A 20,510-nucleotide genomic window follows, 5' to 3' on the forward strand; every position below is an offset into this window, starting at 1 on the left:
ATAGATTAAAAACTCCTACAACTTCTGAGGTAAAGAAACAGACTGGCCCAACATGTCCCTAACGCTCCCTTTTGCTCTGAGACGCATGGTCGATCCGATTCAGTGACCAGATAACCAGACCAGAACACTGCCTGAAGAGACCAGACAAGTTCCCCTTCCTCTGAGACATATGGGACCACTGGTCCAAATACCTGTCACCTCAAACTCCAAGAAGGGCATGACTATTCATGAACAGCTGGTGGCTCATGGCTCTCCTCAGCAGCTTTCTCAGTGAGAAGTCTGCAACAGGTCGTCATGCCGGAGGTAAAGCCCAGGCCAGGTTCAAAATGGGGAATATATACATTTGGTAAATTGACAGCTGTCCGGTGCACAGCAGATTCTAGGATCACCAGAAATTGTGACTCCAGATGGCCTGTCGAGAAGCTAGACTGAAACACACATAATCATATTTTCTGATAAACAGTAACTACAACTTTGAGAAAAAGTATTTATACTTTATACATTCTGCTGATTTTCAGGTTAGATATTTAAGGCACACTACAATCCAATTTCACCTGAATGTTGTTTATAGAGAATGCTCTGTTAAGTAAGCTAAACTTTGGGATTTTATATTGCAAGAGTGTCAGAAATATCTGGCTGGATTTTGAGTTTAGTTTTCTACAGTGAACTTTTCATTAAATTTTTCACAATGGAGGAAAGTTGTTAGTCAAAATACTAACATGACAGAAACTGTAACTTTGAAATCAAAAGGACAAACTTTGAAAAACTAATTCTTAATTATGCTTCCCATGATTTTGATTACACTTTTGTTTCCTCTGTAGACTGAACCAAACTTGACACTTTCATCACAAGCGACTCTTTAGTCTTCTGCCTATTTCAGGTCATCAGCTGGATTTTATTATTTAGAAAGTAAATGTTATTTACAACTTCTCAGATTGAAATTTGGAAAGTTCGATCTTATTTCCTTTCTTCAATAAAATAGTTTAAAAATCATCACAAGGTTCGTTAATGAATGTTCATTACATCAAAACTTTGAATGTTAAGCTACTTTTATTTAATGGGTGTAGATATAAAAATACTCAAAAATGTGCATAACAATGTTTTACACTTTAATCAAGCTTCTTGACATAAATTTGATAGTTAAACTTGTTATTTGACAGAAACAAAAACTAATACAATTACATAAATAGAAACACTAATCTGATGGGAAAGAGATTTTCTTTGGATGTCTTGACATGCGCCAACAAATAAAATACATTATTATCATTGTTATCAAAGGAGATAAGACTGTATTTTAAGATATCTTTGTGCAGATATATTAAAATACAGGATTCTTCTCCATTTTACATCTTCCGAGCAACATTACAGTCTATCAATGTGTGTAAATATTTAAGTATGCAGTGGATAGTGTCTTCACTTAAGTAATTTAGAAGTGCATGAGTGTGTGCATTTGTGATTTTTTTTGGCCTGAGTGAGATAACAAGAAGAGCCCATGAAGCTGTCCCTCTGAAGTCAGCACTGCATGCAGTGTTTACCCACCACATATTGAGCAGTGTTGACCAGAAAGGCCCACTGGGGCTCTTAGACCAGCTGCTGTAGTCCTGGCACACACACATTGCCCTAAAAACAAACAGCTCTCCCCCGGATGGAGAAACAAACACACAGCAAACACTGATATCACCTCACATAGCCCTTCAGTTCAATCGTCTCCTGCACCTTACGCCTCATCACACATATTATAATTATCAGTACAGAGTAATTAACATCAAAATTAGGACCCATATTTGCATATCTACCATCATTTGCATATATGCCCAGGAGCCCACCTAACATTCCTCCTCATGCTGCAAAGAACACAGAAGATGCACAATTATTTTATCTAACAACTCAAGCAGCCATAAAAAGCATTCCATACCAAGCTGTAAAAAGTATTTGCCCCCTCAAAAATATTTTCTTTTGTTGCTCATTTTTCACACTTGGATATTTTTAAGATCAGGTCATCTTCATCTGATATTTAACTTGTTGTTTGTGATATAAAACATTTAAAAAATACCACAAATCTTTAAAGATGTTAACACTTCTTCACACCTCAATATAATTAAGTTGAAAAGATGAGAACCGTAAAAATAAAGTAGGCTGGTAGGAACATGTAAAGACAGACAAAATCGAAAGACTCTGGGAATCTAGAAAAACTATAGGAGGGCTATAAGAAGAGGTTTCCTAAAGACATAACCACGTAAGAATAATAATGCAACCCTTTCAAAACAAGAAAAGGCAAAGTAAGATAGAGGCTATACAGCTGCCCCATTTATACATCTCACTTAAGCCCATAAACCTTTAGAGTAAAATCCATGACTGAAGAAAGGAGACCAGTAGCAGTTCTCAAAATCAGGAGCAGGGCTGTTCAAGCATGGGGAAAAGAAGTGAGGAGCAGAGTGACAAAACATCGCTCTCTCTGTGGCATTTGCCCTCTGAATGGCATCAGCTCAGCGGAGCAGAACAGCCAAGAGTGATGCAGAGTCAAAGGAATAAAGAGGAGGAGGCAGGCAGAAAAACACAACAGAGGGAAGAAAGAGAACAGAGAGGACATGAGTGACAGTAAAGAGGTGAGGAGCAACAGGACGAGCAGAGCACTTCCCATCAGACACTGTTTCACCAGTCACTGCACAGAAGATAGGAACCTGCGTTATGCCTCTGAGTTCCACATTGTTTTCACGATTTATGTTCTGGCATGGGTAACAACTGGATGGCTCTGTTGGAAAGGTGCCTATAAATCTGATCTTGTTTCTTTCCGGGGGGTTTTTTTGTTTGTTTTTTGTCTACCTTTTTACTTTAGATCCCCTCACAACCTCTCAGGCCGTGTTGTCTGACACTCATCCACCCTGCTCTACTTTACAGTGTCTTATGTAAAGGTATTCAGCTGAAAGTCATCCGTCTCATGCATACTGTAAACTGTATTCTGCTGAGCTTGTAAAGCTTCAAAATAGAAAATCTGCACATACACAAAACATCCCTCAATGTCTCTTATGCAAAAGCCAAACATCCAGGAAGCACTCTGAGAAATTGATCTACTTTTAAAAAGAGGAAATGGCTTCACTCGACAACGAGAACTCTAATCAAATGCTGGAAAATGAGTGACATAATACTTTCCTGGACCACAGCTGGTCAGATAGGATCAAGCCAAATTTTTTTTTTAAAAAAAGGAAAACAGGGACTAAATTCAGAAGAGTGAGTGTTTTGAGCTCACATTCAATAATAAATACATTTGCTAGCGTCTGCAAAAAAGTAAGTACCCTAAACCAAGATTTATATTTTGGAATTTTGTGTAGTCACAATCACCCTGCTACTGTGTTCAGAAGACAAAAACTAATTATTTAGATTAAATTAGTTGCAGTTTGTTTTTTTACATCTGATTATACTTTGCTAAGGCTTTTGAGGTTAGATCACTTGATTAGATTTTAAAAAACAACATTAAGATAAAACTTAGTGGAAGATAGCATATTTTTAATTACAATAGCAACTGAATCCTATGTCAGTTTACATGCATGTTATCTGAATTGCAAATCTGTAAATGACATGGCTATTCATAAATTAAACAAAATAAGAACTGGTCATAAAATTAGTCAGCGATATTTATTTACACTATTAAAACCAATCAGGTTTTTAACAACCTTGTAATGCAGTAAGAGGTTTTCTATGTTACAATTCCTTCATTTATCCAAATAGGATACATGAAGGCTGTAAGGATGGATTATTCTTAGTGCGTGCATAATAAGGTATGTTTTCTTTTCCCATCATTACCAAGACCTGAAAAATACCTAAATGAAATTGCTCAATCTTTGAGATTTGTGCAGGCTGCGTACAAATCTCGCATGGCGTTATGGCATCCTGTCTTCTTGCCAAATGCATTAGTGACATTTGAGGAGACATTAATTATGAAGACATGCAACTGTTTCAGCCAACACTAGACAGACTCTTGTTTTGGCTTGTAGACTTTCATTAATAGAGCAGAGCTGAATATATCCACCTTTGAAACCTAAATGAGATGATGAAATCTCCAAAGAAACTTGACACTTCTCTAAACTTAATGCAGAGCTACTTAGTCTTCTCACAGGCTATAGACCATATGGAGGACTTTTATAAACAGCAAAAATAATGATAATGTTTGCTTTCGCGCAGACAGCCCATCCTGGCGCTCCTCCCTCTAGAGACCCAATTAATACCAGTGTAAACCGCCGCTTCCCTTCGCTGGCAACACCAGTCACCACAACGTGTGTCACACGTCTCTGTGTGCGTAGGGGTGCGTGTGTGTGTGTGTGTGTGTGGGTGTGTGTGGGTGTGGGTGTGACAGAGAGAGACAGAGGAAGTAGAAGATGTGAGAATATCATAGGGTGAGGATGTGATTAAATACAGCATGGCTGCCCTCTCTGAGAACTTATTATAACACACTAAAATTTTTCTTTGGATTGCTTTGCAACAAGCTACTAAACATCAAAATTAGACAAACTATAGGTTTATACTTATGATGGATAACATCTCAAAAGGTATTCAGCAATAAACAGCATAAATTCTGTTGTTTTCCAACAAGCTAATTATTGTGAAATTTTTGGAATGTGAATTTTGATGCATTTTGAGCAAAAAGAGTTTAAAAGATGAGTAAATTCATCAATTTCTTTATAAATAATCTAAAAAAAATTTTCAAACCCAGTCCATAGAGCTTGCTCCCCAGCTGCCTGTTTAAGATATTATTCGCTCCAACAAATCTGATAGAAATGAATGACTGGCCTCCTTAGCAGGTCATCAGTTTCACCGGAAGCTTATTAATCACCAATCAATTTGAATTAGCTGTATGAAAGCAGGGCACTTGGTCCTTCAATCAGCAAGATTGACAAAAAAAAAAAGTACACTGGGTCTTAAGCATTTTAAAATCCAATGTACAATTTCTTATTTTTAAAGCTTTGATTTTTTTTTCATTATTGTTTTTGCCAAAACAAAAGTTTACATTTTTAGTTAAATAAAACAAGGCTTTTCAAGCAATGTACCCAATACTTCCTCCACTTCACTCAGATTAAAAATTACAAGAATTCACTTTCTCACTCTACCTAATTTAAATTTCTAACCCCATTCAGACAATCAAGACTGAGAAAATAACTAATGCCTCAGGGATTCCTGGCAAAACTAATGAAAGTTTACCAGAATCTTTGATTTCTCATTGAAACGTGAAACATTAACTTTTTACTGTCAGTACTCTTGTTCATGTGTCTGTGTGCAAAGCTTAAAATGTAAACAATTTCAAACATTCAAATTTAAAACCAAGAATTCATGTTTTGCCAAAGAACTGAACCTGAACTGAATAATTAAATGGCATTTAGCTTATATACTAACTATGAATATTGTCGTTTAAAACTAATTGTGAACCTTACAAATTACATGACATGGACTACCACTATTTGACATTCAGCACATTTATGTACAGTACATGATGATGATGATGATGCACAAAATAACCACAGTATTCTTCCCAAAGCAATTATCTAGGCAAGTACCACTGAAAACTACTATAACCTGCCTTCACTTGAATTGAGCACCTGCTCCACATTACCTGCGGGGCAGAAGCTGGCTTCTTAACGAACCTCAAGTCAATAAAGGGAAGTACAACCACTGAATATTCAGCAGAACTCAACCAGAGTCCCATTCTAATCTCATCTGAAAACCATAACAACGACTGCCACTTCAATTTCCAACTTGTGTAACTCAAGCCTCCAAATTGCGACTTCTGTTCCAAACCAATGAAGCTTTGTTTTTCCGTCTACTTTATTTTTCGTGCCCCTACCTTTCCCACCGAGAGCGCAGGAGGGGCCGGAGAGAAGCCAAAGCAGCACAAACGGGACGCCGAGGATGTGCATGTTTTGTCGAGCTGAGTGTGAAACGTCTTCGCGTGCCCTCCTCTCCTCAAATCCTGGCTCACCTCGCGAGCGCGGGGATCTACTCAGCTGGACGGTCGCGCGAAGGAATCTTGGAAGGTCGAGAGACTATCAAAGGTAGCGCGAGGAAAGAGAGAGAGCGGCGCCGACGTCTAAGCAGCGTCAATTAACTTCAGTTTGCGGATATGACGTTTCAAAATAAAGCGATGTTGGATGATTGTGTTGCTTTCAATCAAGCAAACACTTTCTAAAAGTCTGTATAAACAAAAAAAAAAAGTTAAAATATTAGGAATTTCGCTAAATTTATTTGGATTTTTTTTTTTTTAGCTTTTAAACCATACGCGACTGAAGTTCACACTTTGTGCAATTTTATTTTGAAGAATAAAATTGCTGCGAAATCGTGACTTTTTTGGCATACTTGACTTAACAGTTTATAGAAAATTAAAATAGTAAAAGGCGATGGGAAATTTAAAAAACACAAGTGATTTATGTAGATAATGAGAGGAGTTCTAACCTTTCTGAAATGTACAGTTGCAACAATAATGCTTAAAGCGGCTCTCACGTGTACATACCTCTGATAAAAGATACGGCTTTTGAGACAAGAGAGCACTATGAGTCATTTTCTTTCGTTTAAGTTTTTGTAATCTTTATTGTGACAAACATCCTGCACAATTCAACGATTCACATTCACCTATGCCACCGCATTTCACGTTCATGTCGGTTTGGAGTTTTCCTGATTGCTCCATGTCTGTTTGGTATCGTTTTGCAAGCTGTTTCAACTATTTTATTAAAATCCTGCCGCTGCCTTTTCCTGTCTGTGACTTTTTGATGTTTTTCTCTGTTATTTGCCGGATCGGAATCAGCATGATGTGATTTTTTTATTTTTATTTTTTTTGCTGTTTTCACCTAACAAGAGACTCTGATCATTGCAGCTTTACTCTGTCACTCTGAGTGACTACAATACTAAAAGCAGATGGTACTCAAGACGCTAATGGACAGGGGACCTGTCCAGGGTGAACCCTGCCTCTTAGTAAGCTTCGCTGACTTATATTTGTCTCTATTTACTGATATAATAGAATATAAGTAATGATCAAATAGAAACCCACAGATGAACACATCTAAACAAATAAGTAAGTACTAGTACTGCCAGTGCGATTACTACTACAACTAATGGTACCACCGCCATCATCATCGCCATCAACATTTCTTCGTTAAAGTACCAACCAGGTCCCTGAGGTTTAATCTCAGCCAAGTACTAATAACAAAAAATATATATATGCAAACAATTCTTGCACCATAAAGTCTTTTGTATTTCTTTGGCACTGACTCTGCATTAGATGTTTGTCCAGTTGCTCTTGGAAACCTTTCCTATGCTTCCCAAATCTCCACTTACAATTGGCATAGCTCAAGTTTTTGTATCCCACACACACTTGACTTCTGTCTCAACATCTTTGTTCTTTGTCATCTTCATCATATTTTGTTGTTCTTGTCATGGAGCACAATGTCTGATCCGTTTGCAGAGATGGTACGATCTGTAGGGATGGTCATGTCCCACATGAGGACATAAACCCCATCGTCAACCAGTTTCTCAGTCCTCTCTTGTACCATTTCTCCGTTGCACCTATATTCATTCTGTGGCAAAAACTCTTTCAGTGCCAATATTTTATTTGATTAATGGTCTCGTAATGTGTCCTATAAGCACAAGAATACTGGCATTTGTATAAAAGAACATTAGCTGAATATACTCAAATACATCTGTTTGATGATGATGATGATGATGTTGTTGATGATGATGATGATGATGATGATGATGATGATGATGATGATGATGATGATAAAAGTAATTAATTACTAAGATTGTTCTTCTGAAAAAGCTCAAGCTTAAAATATCACACACACATTAATTCTACATTGTTGCAACAATTATGTTAAAACAACAGGGAACAGTTTTATTCATGGGGTAAAAAATGTTAAGGAAACTAAATGCAACACAATTACAGTTTTTTAAAAAGGGTACCTAGTTTAATGTAGCGCCATACTTCAGAACTATGGACAGTTCCTTCACTGCTGTTTAACGTTTTCCCACAAGGGGTCGCACTTTTGCCTGTTTTAAAGTGCGGAACCTTTAATCGTTTACGTCACAGAGCAGGCGGAGTGGAATAATAGTTACACGCCGACCAAATGTGAAAATTGAAGGTAATAAACCGATGAAGGCTTTTGCTATGAAATGACGTGTGGGTTGTAATATAGAGTTATTTAGTATTTTATTATCGCAGTATTTAAATGGCTCATATGTCGCATAGGGCACTGCTCTGATCGATCAGCTAAGCCGATCATTGCTTCCTGGCGTCTCAATGTCAAATCGGTGTTTATTGTGTTCATGTCAAATTGTTGTTTTTTTATAACTTTAACACCATAAACTCATTACATTAGAGTATCGCCGAAAAGCGCTTTATTTCAGTATTACAATTCAAAAAGTTGAATCCATACATTATATGGATTCTTTGCGCATAGATTGATATGTTTCTAGCGTTTATTCCTCGTAGTTTTGATTATTGTGACTTACAGCTAATGAAAGCCCTACATTCGGTTGATCTAAAATTAATAATTTTACATGGACAAAATTTGATCTTTTCTTGGTCTACAACTGTCTGATTTCATGTGTTAAGCCAGATGAATAAAAATTACAAGTCTTCTTTTTGGATGAAACTACAATTATCCTTTCATTTGAGTGCAGAAGCAAATTTCTTGAGGTCAGCTGGGATTTGAAAGGCCATGCATTCTGCTGGTGTTGGTCCACAGTGCTTATGAAGTCCAAACTGAGCATAGACAGCTGCCAGAACATTTGAATGTATTTGTTTTTACTTTGTTTCGAGAGCTAATATTTTGTACATTTGATGGAGGAAACTCAAAAAATAAAATCATCTTTTTAACGTTGAATTCAGTTTAAGCAGCTAAGTGGTAGATTCTACTTTTACTTGTGATTGTGCACATCATAAAAGAGTCTGCATCTGATGCAACTATATAAACTAACCTTGCACTACGTGGAAAAGTCATTTGCCCCTAAACCTGATAAGTGGCACAGTCACGTTCAGCAACAACTGCCACCGAAGTGTTTGTGAAACTGACAAGTCATTTACATAAATGTGAACAAAATTTTGATTGATACCTCATTGTTGGTTTAATTCGTCTGATTTCTGGAACACTAAAAAACCTTTTTTTAAGGCATTCAGAATCAGAGATAAACTTGCCGGTGTGCTTCAGATCAGTGTCATACTTCACAGCCCAAGGAGTATTTTTATGTTTTATGATTCAAATCAACATTTGAAAGCTGCTTTCGTATTTATCTTTATTTGAATTTAAAATGGATTGCATGATCTGAAACACTTATGTGTCACAAAAAAAGCAAAACTCAGGGGTTTCACTGTACCACTAAATGTTGCACCCAATCATAACTTTCTGAATCTGCTTAGTTTTGCTAAAAGTTCTTTTCAACACATAAACAACTTTCAGCCATTTCTCATGGAGGCACTATTCTATTTGCTTCAAACTCCTGCTTTAAAATGAGCGGAGAACTCGATGATCATAGTTACGGCCATAGTAACACTGTTTAAACTTGTAAACTGTATAGAAAATGAATGAGATTGCCATTACGTTCATCTTAATGTGATTAAGTACGACTAAGTACGACTCTAAAATAGCTTTTAGATAGAAGATAATGTATTCTTTCTTTCAATTTCCTCAATTTCATTGAAAAGTTTGGAATAAGACTTTCCTCTGCTTTCCTCTCAGGTTACCAATAGTGTGACCTGAGCGAGTCAACCAGGATGGCCTCCTGCCGCGTTCCACTGGTTTTGTTAGCCTGCGGCTCTTTTAATCCAATCACCAATCAGCACATGCGGCTATTTGAGCTGGCCAGGGACCACATGCACAGCACAGGTCAGGTCCGAACATAACAGACGCAGCGTCTGCTACCTGTATTTTTGTTTGGCATTAAAACTATCCCCTTAGCGTCCAAGCAGCTAGATCACTAGACTGACGTCCATCAAGTGATTGTAATGTGATTTGGTTGCCTGCAGATCAGCAGTACTGATCAGACGTACTTATTGTTCTCACCAGTAGTTATTTAAAGCTTTGGTTATAAAATTCATCCATCCATTATCCAACACGTTTATCCCTTGTGGAGTTGTGAGGGGTGCTGGTATCTATCTCTGGTGGTCAGCGGGCGAGAGGCGGTGTACACTCTTAAAAGGTCGCCAATCCATCGTAGAGCAACACAGACACAGTCATGTTTTTAGACTGTAGGAGGAAAACGGAGTACCCGGAGAGAACCCACACATCCACAGGGAAAACATGCAAACTCCATCCAGAAAGACCCCGGGCCGGGAATTGAACCCAGGACCTTGCTGCACGGCAACAGTGATTCCAACTGTGCCGCTGAGCAGTCCCGGGTTGTAAAATTATTGTTTTAAATTAACCTCTTCTCAACTACGTAACCCAAGAGTCGAAGCAAGAATGGTTTCTAACAGAATTGGGGACCTAAAAATGTATAAGATGAAGAAATTGGTAAATAAGAAATAAGCTTAGTGATCAGTTATTTAATTAAGATTATGTTCTGCACCTCAACTAGCCGGTCCAAACCTTCTGCAGTGCCGCACACAGGCCTATAGGAAGCAGTGTAGAGTCTACGTACATAAAAGCACCTGTTCAGAGACTGCACTGTCTCTGCACACAGTGCTCAAAAAGCCGAAAACATTTTTACATTTTTGTCATTTTATGGAGATTTTATGTCATGAACTCCAACACAGAGTAGTGCGTAATATTGAACTGGAAGGAAAATGATATATGCTTTACAAAAGTTATAGAGAAGCAAAAAAAAACCATCCACCTGTGTGTGATATAATCTCAGTAAATAAATCTGTTTTAGGAAGTTCTGAACAAACACTTAAGTTTACTTCAATTACATCTGTGTTGCCTTTGTTGTGTATAAAAAGGGTTTTGTTAATAAAGACTGCTATAACCTGTGTGTCGATACATATCTGCATACAGACAGCATGTCATGCATACCTGATGAGCTGGAACCTGCTTTTGTTATCAATATTACAGAAGGATCATTAGATCTTTGTGGTTATCATAAATGCCACCTAGCAAATGTTGCTCCAGTTTTTTAATATGGAAGCAGGATTTAGCTACATTTTCATAATACCAGGATCATGCAAAACATAAATACTTTTATATATATTTATATATATAACACATCACAGCAGAAGTGTTAGTGAGAACAAGTAAGCAAGCAAGAAGAAAAACAACTAATGTTAACATTTATAAATCTTTCCCATGCATGTACTGAAACCCTCCTTAAACATGGCAGCTTTAATAGCAGTAAAATACAGCTGGGTTTGTCTCAAGGTCCTAACAGCATCATTATGTTATATCGTCCCTGTGTTGGATCCTTTGTGAATGTATGCGTAGTGCACATTATAGTTTCCATGAACACACATCCTGGAGGACCCAGGACATACAGGAGGAACTACGTTTCTATATAAGGGAATACCTTATGTATATGTTGGATAGTTGGATGGATGATTAATGCTCTCGCATGCTTTTCTTTGACCATTTTTATCTGATTTGCCTTAAAGTGCACGCATATATGCTGTTTTCCTTTTTGTTTGTGCCACAGTTGCATTGCAGTCCTGATTTTTTTGTAAAAACAAAGTAATGTTGCAAGGTCTAAGCTATGAAGTTTGTTACAGTGTAGATCGATTAAGTCATGGGCAAGCACACGTATCACTGAGTTATAATAAAAGCAAGTCATATTTAAATGTCAGATCTAATGAAACATTCAGGATACAACCTCATAATCTCTATGAGGATACTTTATCTTCTGAAGAAAGTTCTTTTTCTTTATTGACTGTCATGACCTGGAAAAACGGCTTTAATAATCTCTCTCCTCAGGCCGGTACGAGGTGGTGGGGGGCATTGTGTCTCCAGTGAGTGACGGATATGGAAAGCAAGGTCTGGTCCCTGCGAAGCATCGAATTTCTATGGCTAAACTGGCCCTTCAGAGCTCTAACTGGGTCACAGTTGATGAATGGGAGAGCCAGCAGCCAGACTGGACGGAGACAGTGGTCACTATGAGGTATAAAACACATTTACTGTACGGTTTAAAAACTGTCACATTTGGAAAAGCAGACTGAGAAGTGAAAAAATGCAGTTTCTTTGGTTTTAACCTGCTCTGGTGCGTGCAGACATGCATATCTGGACGGTAGTCAAATGTCAGATGGATTACTTGAGTAAAATCTAAAGAAGCAACTGAAGTACTGCAGTGAAGAAGAGTCTAAAACAACAGAGTTATACAAATAATTAAGGGAGACGAGTGAGCTGTCTTCGGTGTAATTCAAAGTGGAGTATGCATCAACCAAAACAGTTAACATCAACATGTATCTGGCAGAAAGAGAGGAGCTTAAGTACTACTGGGGATAATGAGGTGAGTGGATAGAATTAAGTAAATGAGGACTAGGGAGCGAATGTTGCTGGGGACATGGAGAGGGCAGCTGAGGATAAGGGAAAGTGATGTGAGAAAGCCTAGCTCACATCAAGCAGATCAACAATTCAATTCACTCCAATTCAGTTCTAATTATAATAGAATTTAAGACAAAAGTTAATAAAACATTATCTGTCTACAGTCCAGCAGGAAACACCGACTGGGGACTGAGAGACCAGAAGTGCTTTCGCGTTCGTGGCAGCAGTAGCCTCATTAGTGGCTTCAAACTGAAGCGAAACTGAAAAATGCAGAGTATGCTTTTAGATTTTTGTCATGTTACAACCACAAACGTCAATGTGTTTTAACTGGTATTTCGTGTGAATATGTGAAGTTGAATTGTAGAACTGGAGGGAAAGCTGTTAAAAGGATTAAATTGATTTATTGTAAGCAACATATTTTGAATCGCATTTTAATTCAGAAGCAGCTATTATAGTTTTACAACAATTCTAATAGGCTTTACGAGGAAGATGATGTCAGCCCTTCACCATGTCAGCAGTTTTCTACTACTGTCACTCTTCCTAAGATGGAGGTTTATTGTCTGAATGGCCGCTAGGCTGAACTTGATTTCCTATGGAGTGAAAACAAGGTCCCAGGCTGTTAGATTCATTGAATGAACAGTGGCAAAAGCTTCTGTGAAGCCATAGAGACAGAAAGATGGAGACTGCGCTCTCAAGACTGCTAAACTGGTTGCCTTTGTTTGCTAAAGCAATTTGTTTTCCCTGGGTGAGGTACTTCATTGCTGTAAGGACATAAGATATCTTTTGTTTATATTATTATAATTCTTTGCATACTCGTCCCCAAAATTTAAGACTGTAAAACTTTTCTTGGTGGATCTGGGTAAATCTAGATCCTTTATTATTAGATTTTCAGGCCTGATTGAAAAGGAAATATTCAGGCAAAATGTTTAACCAGTGTATATTTTGTTTTTGTTATATGGAATGTTGCTGTGTTGTTTTTATTGCTCATTTTTGGTGTTTGTTGGTGATCTGTTCATAGCTTATATGACATTCTAGTGACCTGAGGTTGTGTTTTTTTTTGTTTTTTTTACATGTGCAAGAGAATTCAACCCTTGATCAAAGTACTCAGCACTGAAAGCTCAGAATGCAAAGCTTACACACAAAAAATGTGTTTGATATCTTACAGATATCTTCTTTTCCACTTTTTTGCAAATTCTTCAGATCACACAACAGATTTTAATATCCAAGAAAGATAATCTAAGTGAATAGAAACAGCAGTTTTCGAATGATGACTTCGTTTAAGACGGGAATCCATACTAACCTTTCCATATATGTGGAAAAATGTAATTGTTCGTACTTGTCATAAATTAATTGTGATTTACCATATTTTTTAGCTGGCTAAGTTCAATTTTACTTGCCACACGCAGGCTGGATTTCCGTCAGATCTGCAGTAACAATAAATATGTTAAACAGAACCTGTATTACAACTTGAAGTAGACTAAAAGACAGATTATACACAAGCTATTGACAAGTGTGAATAAAAATCATTTCTATGGCTTTGGGACTCCAGTAATCTACAGGGAGATCCATCATTCGCAAATGGAGAAAACATGGAACAGTGGAGAACCTTCCAGGAGGTCAAAATGAATCCAGAATAACATTTTAGGCACCGCAGGACTCACTTACCTCATTTAATAGCTTCAGGATTTAACGATAACAGACTGGGCAAAAACAGGAACCAGAAATCTATATGGTGAAAAATTGCTGCTGACCAAAGAAAAATCATAAAACACTGTCACTTTTGTCAAAAATATTTAAAATATAAAAATTTTTTTCATTCTCAGCCAGAAAATCCTAAAGGAGAATGTCCAGCAATCAGTTTGAGGCTTTATGCTCAAGCCCACTTCGCTTGCGCATCAGGACAATGATGCAAAGCTCACCAGCAAGTCAACCTCTGGATGGGTTTAAAAGAAAAAAAATGTTCTGGAATGTCCAAGTCAAAGTCTGTAGATGAATTTGATTCAGATGCTGCAGAATAAATTTACACACGATGGTCATCCTTGAAAACCCTTTATATGACACTGAAATAAAACAGCTCTACCAAAAAACTTACGCTCCTTCACAATGATGTGAAAGCAAACGCATAATGGCAGGTGATGATGCCAGGTGACGCCAGCAGTTATTAGGTTTAGGGAGCCAATGCATTTTAAAATAGGATCAAGTTGGTTTGTACAGATTTTTTTGTAAACTTTATGTTGTATTTGCTCAGGTTATGATTGTCTGGTATCAACATTTTCAAAAGAGAAAATAAGGGGACAAACTTTGTGACTCTGGGCTACGGCTAAAAGCATCTGCTTGAATTCTTTGTATTTGCCATCACCCATCTAACTATTTGCATCATCGCTTTTGTTCCCGTTCCCCACTTCTCACAAATCGCCTCATGACTGGACCCCACACTCTGCACACACTATAAGCTGTGTTTGTGCAACACAGGTGCTTATTATCAGAAATGAAGTGGACCGTTGTCGTTGGGCCACAAGGAGACCGCGTCACACACTATGTCATTCCCCCACATGCACACTAGACTCACAGTCAAACATTCAGGAACAACTTTAAGGAGCTTTATTTGAAAACATCTGAATTTGTCATTCATCTGTTCTGGTTTGTGAGCTGGTCAGTGATATTCCATTAATGTTTAGTTTGATTAAGCTCCAGCATTTATATGTATATGCACAAACATAGATTTCTTTTGTGTCTTTGTTCACCAGGTATCATTATGGGCGGATTCTGAAAGAATATGAGCAAAGCGCAGAAAGGCACAGCGACGCCAGTGGGAACTTTGCTTCTCCATCAAGTAAGACTCCTGAGTCATTGGGAAAATGAAAATGACTGAAATAGGTATTTTCTAAAAAAACAAATGCCTTTTTTTAAATTTAGCTTTGAATGTAAATAATATAATTTGTTTCCTGTTTAAAAGTTGACTTTGGTCCAACCTAAAAATATTTTAAATCTTTTATGAACTGTCATCAATTTTTTTTTTTTTACACGTTATTGCCCTTGGACAAGTTTTTCTTCCTATGATTGCTGATCATCTCCATCTCAAGGTCTTTGAGTAACAACACTTGGGTCGTGGCTATTGAGCTTAGCTTTTTAAAAATCTGGTCAATCACCGTTCATGCAAGACTTGAAAAGAGGGACCAATATTTTGTGACATACGCGCTGGGATGGTTTGTGTAGATTTATTCCTAAAATAAGTAAAATGGTACTTAGAAAATTGACTTTAATATATTCTCAGATAATCTTTGCAATGGAATATCCCGCTAGCTACAGGTTTGTCATAAAAATTGTACAAATGATTCCTGGATTAATATGAAAGGGCTTAAAGAAGTCTGAGATGAGGTAATGTTCTGCTGTTAACTAATGATCCTCATTATAAGATGACTGCTGTAACAGATGTTTGTGTTAGATTCAACACCAAACTGCAGTTTCACAACACTGACAACAAGATTTTTGTCTCAAACTGTCGTACGATATTGTTTCCCTCTCCTCTCAGGTCCGTTCCCCCAGCTGAAGCTGCTGTGTGGAGCTGATTTCCTTTCCAGCTTCAAGATCCCGGGCCTGTGGCTGGAGGACCACGTGGAGGAGTTGGTCGAACGCTTTGGCCTCGTTTGCGTCAGCAGAGGGAGTCTGCAGCCTGAGCGGGCGGTACACGAGTCGGACACGCTCTTCCGCCACAGGCGGAACGTTTTCCTGGTGAGGGAGTGGGTGAGGAACGAGACGAGCGCCACAGAGATCCGTCGGGCACTGAGACGGGATCGGAGCGTGAAATACCTGATCCCAGACTCTGTGATGGAGTACATTCGCCAGCACAAGCTCTACACAGAGGACAGCGAGAGGAGAAACGAGGGCACGGCGCTCAGGCCGCTTATCAAACAGGCACATCAGCCGATAAAAAGTCTGGACGACTGATAAAGCAAATTAAGCTCCCATCCATCAGCCCTTCGTGGAGGACTCGTTGACTTTAATGTGAGGCAGGTTTGCACAACGTGAAACGGTCTGCAAAAGAGCACATTTAGACTGGATCGATCCTGCAGAAGCATCGCTCCAGTGTCTTTTAATGCGTGCAAACAAATAATATGTTATAATAACAGGGACTTACATTTATGGTCACTTTATTTTTATAAGGTTTTGCTGTCTTTCCCATCTTATTTCTTCCTCATATTATGCCATAAAATGGAATAAAATCTTTGCATTTGAAGCATTTTTTATGTTTCTGTTACATATTTCTTGCCACTCTCAGCCTCACACCCCACTTACATAGAAACTAAGGAAATAGTTTAATTAACTACTTTACAAAGAACATCTTCAGTAGTATCAGTACAGGGTACACCCGGGACAGATCGACTGGCACACAAGACAAATTACAACACACACACACACACACGCCTTCACGCAATACAGGCAAACTCCATATCGAAACACCCCGTGTCGGGATTCAAACACAGGATATTCTTGCTGCAAGGTAACAACGCTAACCACTGTTCCAACAGAGCAACCCACATATTTTATAGCCTTAAGAAAAACACTCATCAGTGAGTAACTCTATATAGGTGGAAATAATCACGGTCACAGTAGCTCAAACAAAGCAACGCCACAATGAATATGTGCTACGTTAAAAGCTAAAGCAATCTATTATCACTGTAATAACAAAGAAAAATCTTCAAGCTTTACTTGTAAAAACACATCTTCAGTACATTTAAGGATTGTTGCTCATTGGTGGTTGAAATAATCCCCCTTAGTTTCACTGCAGAGTGATTTTGCACTAATAACTTTTATGTTCCAGCTTCATCGGCTTGTTAAGCAGAATATAAACTGGTCAACTAGAGCGTGTTTCACAGGACATTGCACTATGAACAGTGTTGTATAAAGTACTGAAATCTCAGAGTCAAGTAAAAGTACAAGTACCTCTCCAAAATACGACTTTGGTAAAAGTCGAAGTCACTGACTGAAATGTTACTTGAGTAAAAGTCTTAAAGTATCTGAAACGTCTTGTACTTAAGTATGGAAATTACTGTAAAAATGGATGTACTCAAGTAATGTAATGAAAAGTACAAGTAAAAAGTAAAACAAGGCAAGTGTGAATGACATTTCTTATATTTTGGTAAACTTGTCAAATAAACTTAAAATAATGTACCCAACCAAGTGCAGGCAAAATGAAACCTGCTAATAAATTGTTCCAGTTTTAAAGAGTAGCACATGTTAATGGTTTGTGGTTTTGAACTTGCATGCCTTTCCTATATTCGTTAAATTTAGTCTAAATTGCTATCGCTATGGCTTCTGTCCCCCATTGAACTAGGGTGACCAGACGTCCTCTTTTTCCCGGACATGTCCTACTTTTCAGACCTAAAAAGATGTCCGGGGGGAATTTAAAAATTGTCCGGGATTTTGGTCAACTGCCTCAAACACATTACATAGCTTACAGTGCATTATAGGGCACGGCGCTGCGTGTCACGTAATCCCTGAGCCGCGTCAGTGCGGGCAGCACTCTTCTGTGTCCGTCCCTCCCTGCCACCCGCTGTACGGTGTTCTGATTTCTGATTTCCCCAACAATGGGAGAAGCGAAACAGGTGTATCCTATTGGAGGTGATGAACAAGCCCAGGCAAGCAGGCTACGGACTTTGTTCGGTAGCCTACTTGCTAATCAGTAGGTGGGGTCAAAACACTTTGTTTCTCTCTCTCGCTTTTTTGTAACGAGTAACTAAACCACACATTGAAAATGTATCGGAGTAAAAGTACGCAATCAAGTTCGGAAATGTAGTGAAGTAAAAGTGAAAGTCATCAAAAATTTTCATACTCGAGGAAAGTATGAAGTACTCCAAAATATACTTAAGTAAAGTAGTGAAGTATTTTTACTTCGTTACTATACAACACTGACTATGAAAAGCCATCTTGGACAAACTACATTCTCATATCAAGCATCTCACAGATGGAGCTTTATATAAAATGAAATATGTTTATTGAAATTCTTAGTTTATGATCAGAAGTGTAAAAAATACACCTTATTACGTGTGGCGGGCATATTGGATTTTACTGTCCCGGTTGATAAGGAGCCTCTGACTTTCTTGTTCAGAATTTCAACTTCCTGTCTTTCTGTTTTTTTCAACTAGTAATTTTTGACAATTTAATCAAAAACTAAATGAAAAAGTCAAACTTTTGTTGTATTACAGCTAAAATATCCAGTAGCTTCCAATGGTGCCTGGAACTTTACAATGTATTGACATGGTGCTTGTTGTATAAAGATCCACAACCACTGGTCCAGCTGTTCCTCCATATTAACTCACCCTTCCCATGAATGAATATACATAACAGATTTAACATTTAAGAATGAGCTTTTTTCTCTCTCATGCTTATGAACGTTCATCCGTCGGTGTCGCCAGTAGTCCTAAAATGCTGGAAGGACGTTAAAAGTATGCGTTCTGTTACAGGTTAGCAGTAGGCCACCACAGCATTGCTCTCAGAGATCATCAACTATCTCTTTTTTCCCCCCCTTTGTCCTTCGAATTCCAGTGTGGGCGTCTGTTCTCTGCGGCTCCTTCCAAACAGCAATTCATTCTGGATCCATTCGGTCTCCCCATTATCCTCCCCACGCTGTGTCTGGGAGGCTGATATTATTTTCACAGAAGGATTTAAAGTAATCCTGACAGTTGCTCGGCTACAGGAGGTGTTTTCTCACCAAGGCCCATGGCTGCAATTGTTGCCACACTGCTGATGCTGGACGGCATCCTCAGAAAGGATGAGGATGGTGTGCTAGTCGGCGTGTGTGTGTGCGTGTGTGTGGATATGTTTGCTCCCTCCGTGCAACTCGGCGGGCTCAAAAGGGAGATTAGCAAATTAATTGAGTTATTTAGGGAAGACAAAAGAAGTGGCAGGCCTTTTGTGCTCCATGTAATGGTTTAATTTAGATCGTTTAAAGCTCAGGTGATTTAGCTGTGCTGTCAATGTTCCTTTCTCCATCCTGTCATTTGCATAGTCCCATGCAAAGGTATTCATCCCTTGAATTGTTTCCTCATTTTGTATTGTTGCGATTTCTTAAAAGGATTTTAGGAGTCTACCAACACAAATGAGCACCCACCAGTAAGCATGCCCTGCAAAGGATTTTTGGATGATTGTAGAAGAGTGGAGAAAGGAAAGTGATTGCTGAGAGAAAATTACAAGTTCTGTATACAGTTTGCCAAATTAGAGGGAACAGTAAACATGTACAGTTGCTTATCTTCAGGCACAGGGAAGCTGGTCAGAGATTGTTGGGATGATGGATGAAGGTAAACACAGGATAATTGTGAAAGAAAACTTGTTGGAGGCTAAAAAAAAAAAAAGACTTGATCCTGTGAGTGGAGGTTCACCCATGACTATAGAAGCACCACCAGAAATGGTTTGGATCATAATATATGAATTTATGAGATTGGTCTAACAGGACTCCAGACCTGAATCCACATGATAATCTGTGGCAAGACTTCAAAATTCACACTCACAGATGAATTGCATCATATTGGACTCAGCTTGAGTATTTTTTCTTTGTAGAATTAATAAAGATTTTTTTATTTTTATGGATGTATAAGTCTGGTACAGACACACCCTAAAATAGATGTCGCTTTATTTATAGCACATTGTGATTCTGCGGTTTTAAAGTTTTGACTCAGGGAGGCTGAATGCAAACACACTGCACACTTTTCAGATGTTTATTTGTGAAGAAAATTTAAAACACTTGAATTAATTTCTTGCCTCTTTTAACCTCACAACAATCCATCGAATTGTGTGGTTGTAATGTGAACATGAAGTGAGCGTACTGTTGTAAAGGACTGTAACACACCTCTGGGTGTTTGATATTCTATTTTTTAATTGCCCTGCAGTCAGATTTAAGGCTAATTTTAACTACTTTACAAAGAACTGCCGATAAAGCAGGCCTCCACAAAATCAGTTTACAGACAACATATGCTCCAAAAATGGAACAGCGTGTAAAATCAGTGTGTTTTTATTCTAATCCCACATAGACAAGCAAGCCTGCATCATCATAAAGCACAGAAGTCT

At 38.2% G+C, this 20,510-nt stretch overlaps 2 protein-coding genes across 2 annotated transcripts in view; one reads left to right on the top strand and one right to left on the bottom strand.

The window, feature by feature from the left end:
• The window catches only part of clstn2a (calsyntenin 2a), a 154,669-nt gene extending 148,640 nt beyond the window's left edge, over nt 1–6,029 (bottom strand). The window contains exon 1 of the mRNA XM_032565740.1: nt 5,834–6,029. Coding sequence (XP_032421631.1) covers nt 5,834–5,906 — 73 coding nt within the window. The 5' untranslated portion in view covers nt 5,907–6,029. The remainder of the gene's footprint in view (nt 1–5,833) is intronic.
• Nucleotides 6,030–8,040: 2,011 nt separating this feature from the next.
• nmnat3 (nicotinamide nucleotide adenylyltransferase 3) lies at nt 8,041–16,688 on the top strand. The gene is made up of 5 exons (XM_032565742.1): nt 8,041–8,120; nt 9,717–9,863; nt 11,880–12,063; nt 15,194–15,279; nt 15,979–16,688. The coding sequence occupies exons 2-5, from the start codon at nt 9,752–9,754 to the stop codon at nt 16,392–16,394; spliced, it is 798 nt and encodes a 265-aa protein (XP_032421633.1). The 5' UTR covers nt 8,041–8,120; nt 9,717–9,751; the 3' UTR covers nt 16,395–16,688.
• The last annotated feature ends 3,822 nt before the right edge of the window (nt 16,689–20,510 follow it).

This window comes from Xiphophorus hellerii, chromosome 6 (genome assembly GCF_003331165.1).
Source record: "Xiphophorus hellerii strain 12219 chromosome 6, Xiphophorus_hellerii-4.1, whole genome shotgun sequence".
Lineage (NCBI taxonomy): Eukaryota > Metazoa > Chordata > Actinopteri > Cyprinodontiformes > Poeciliidae > Xiphophorus > Xiphophorus hellerii.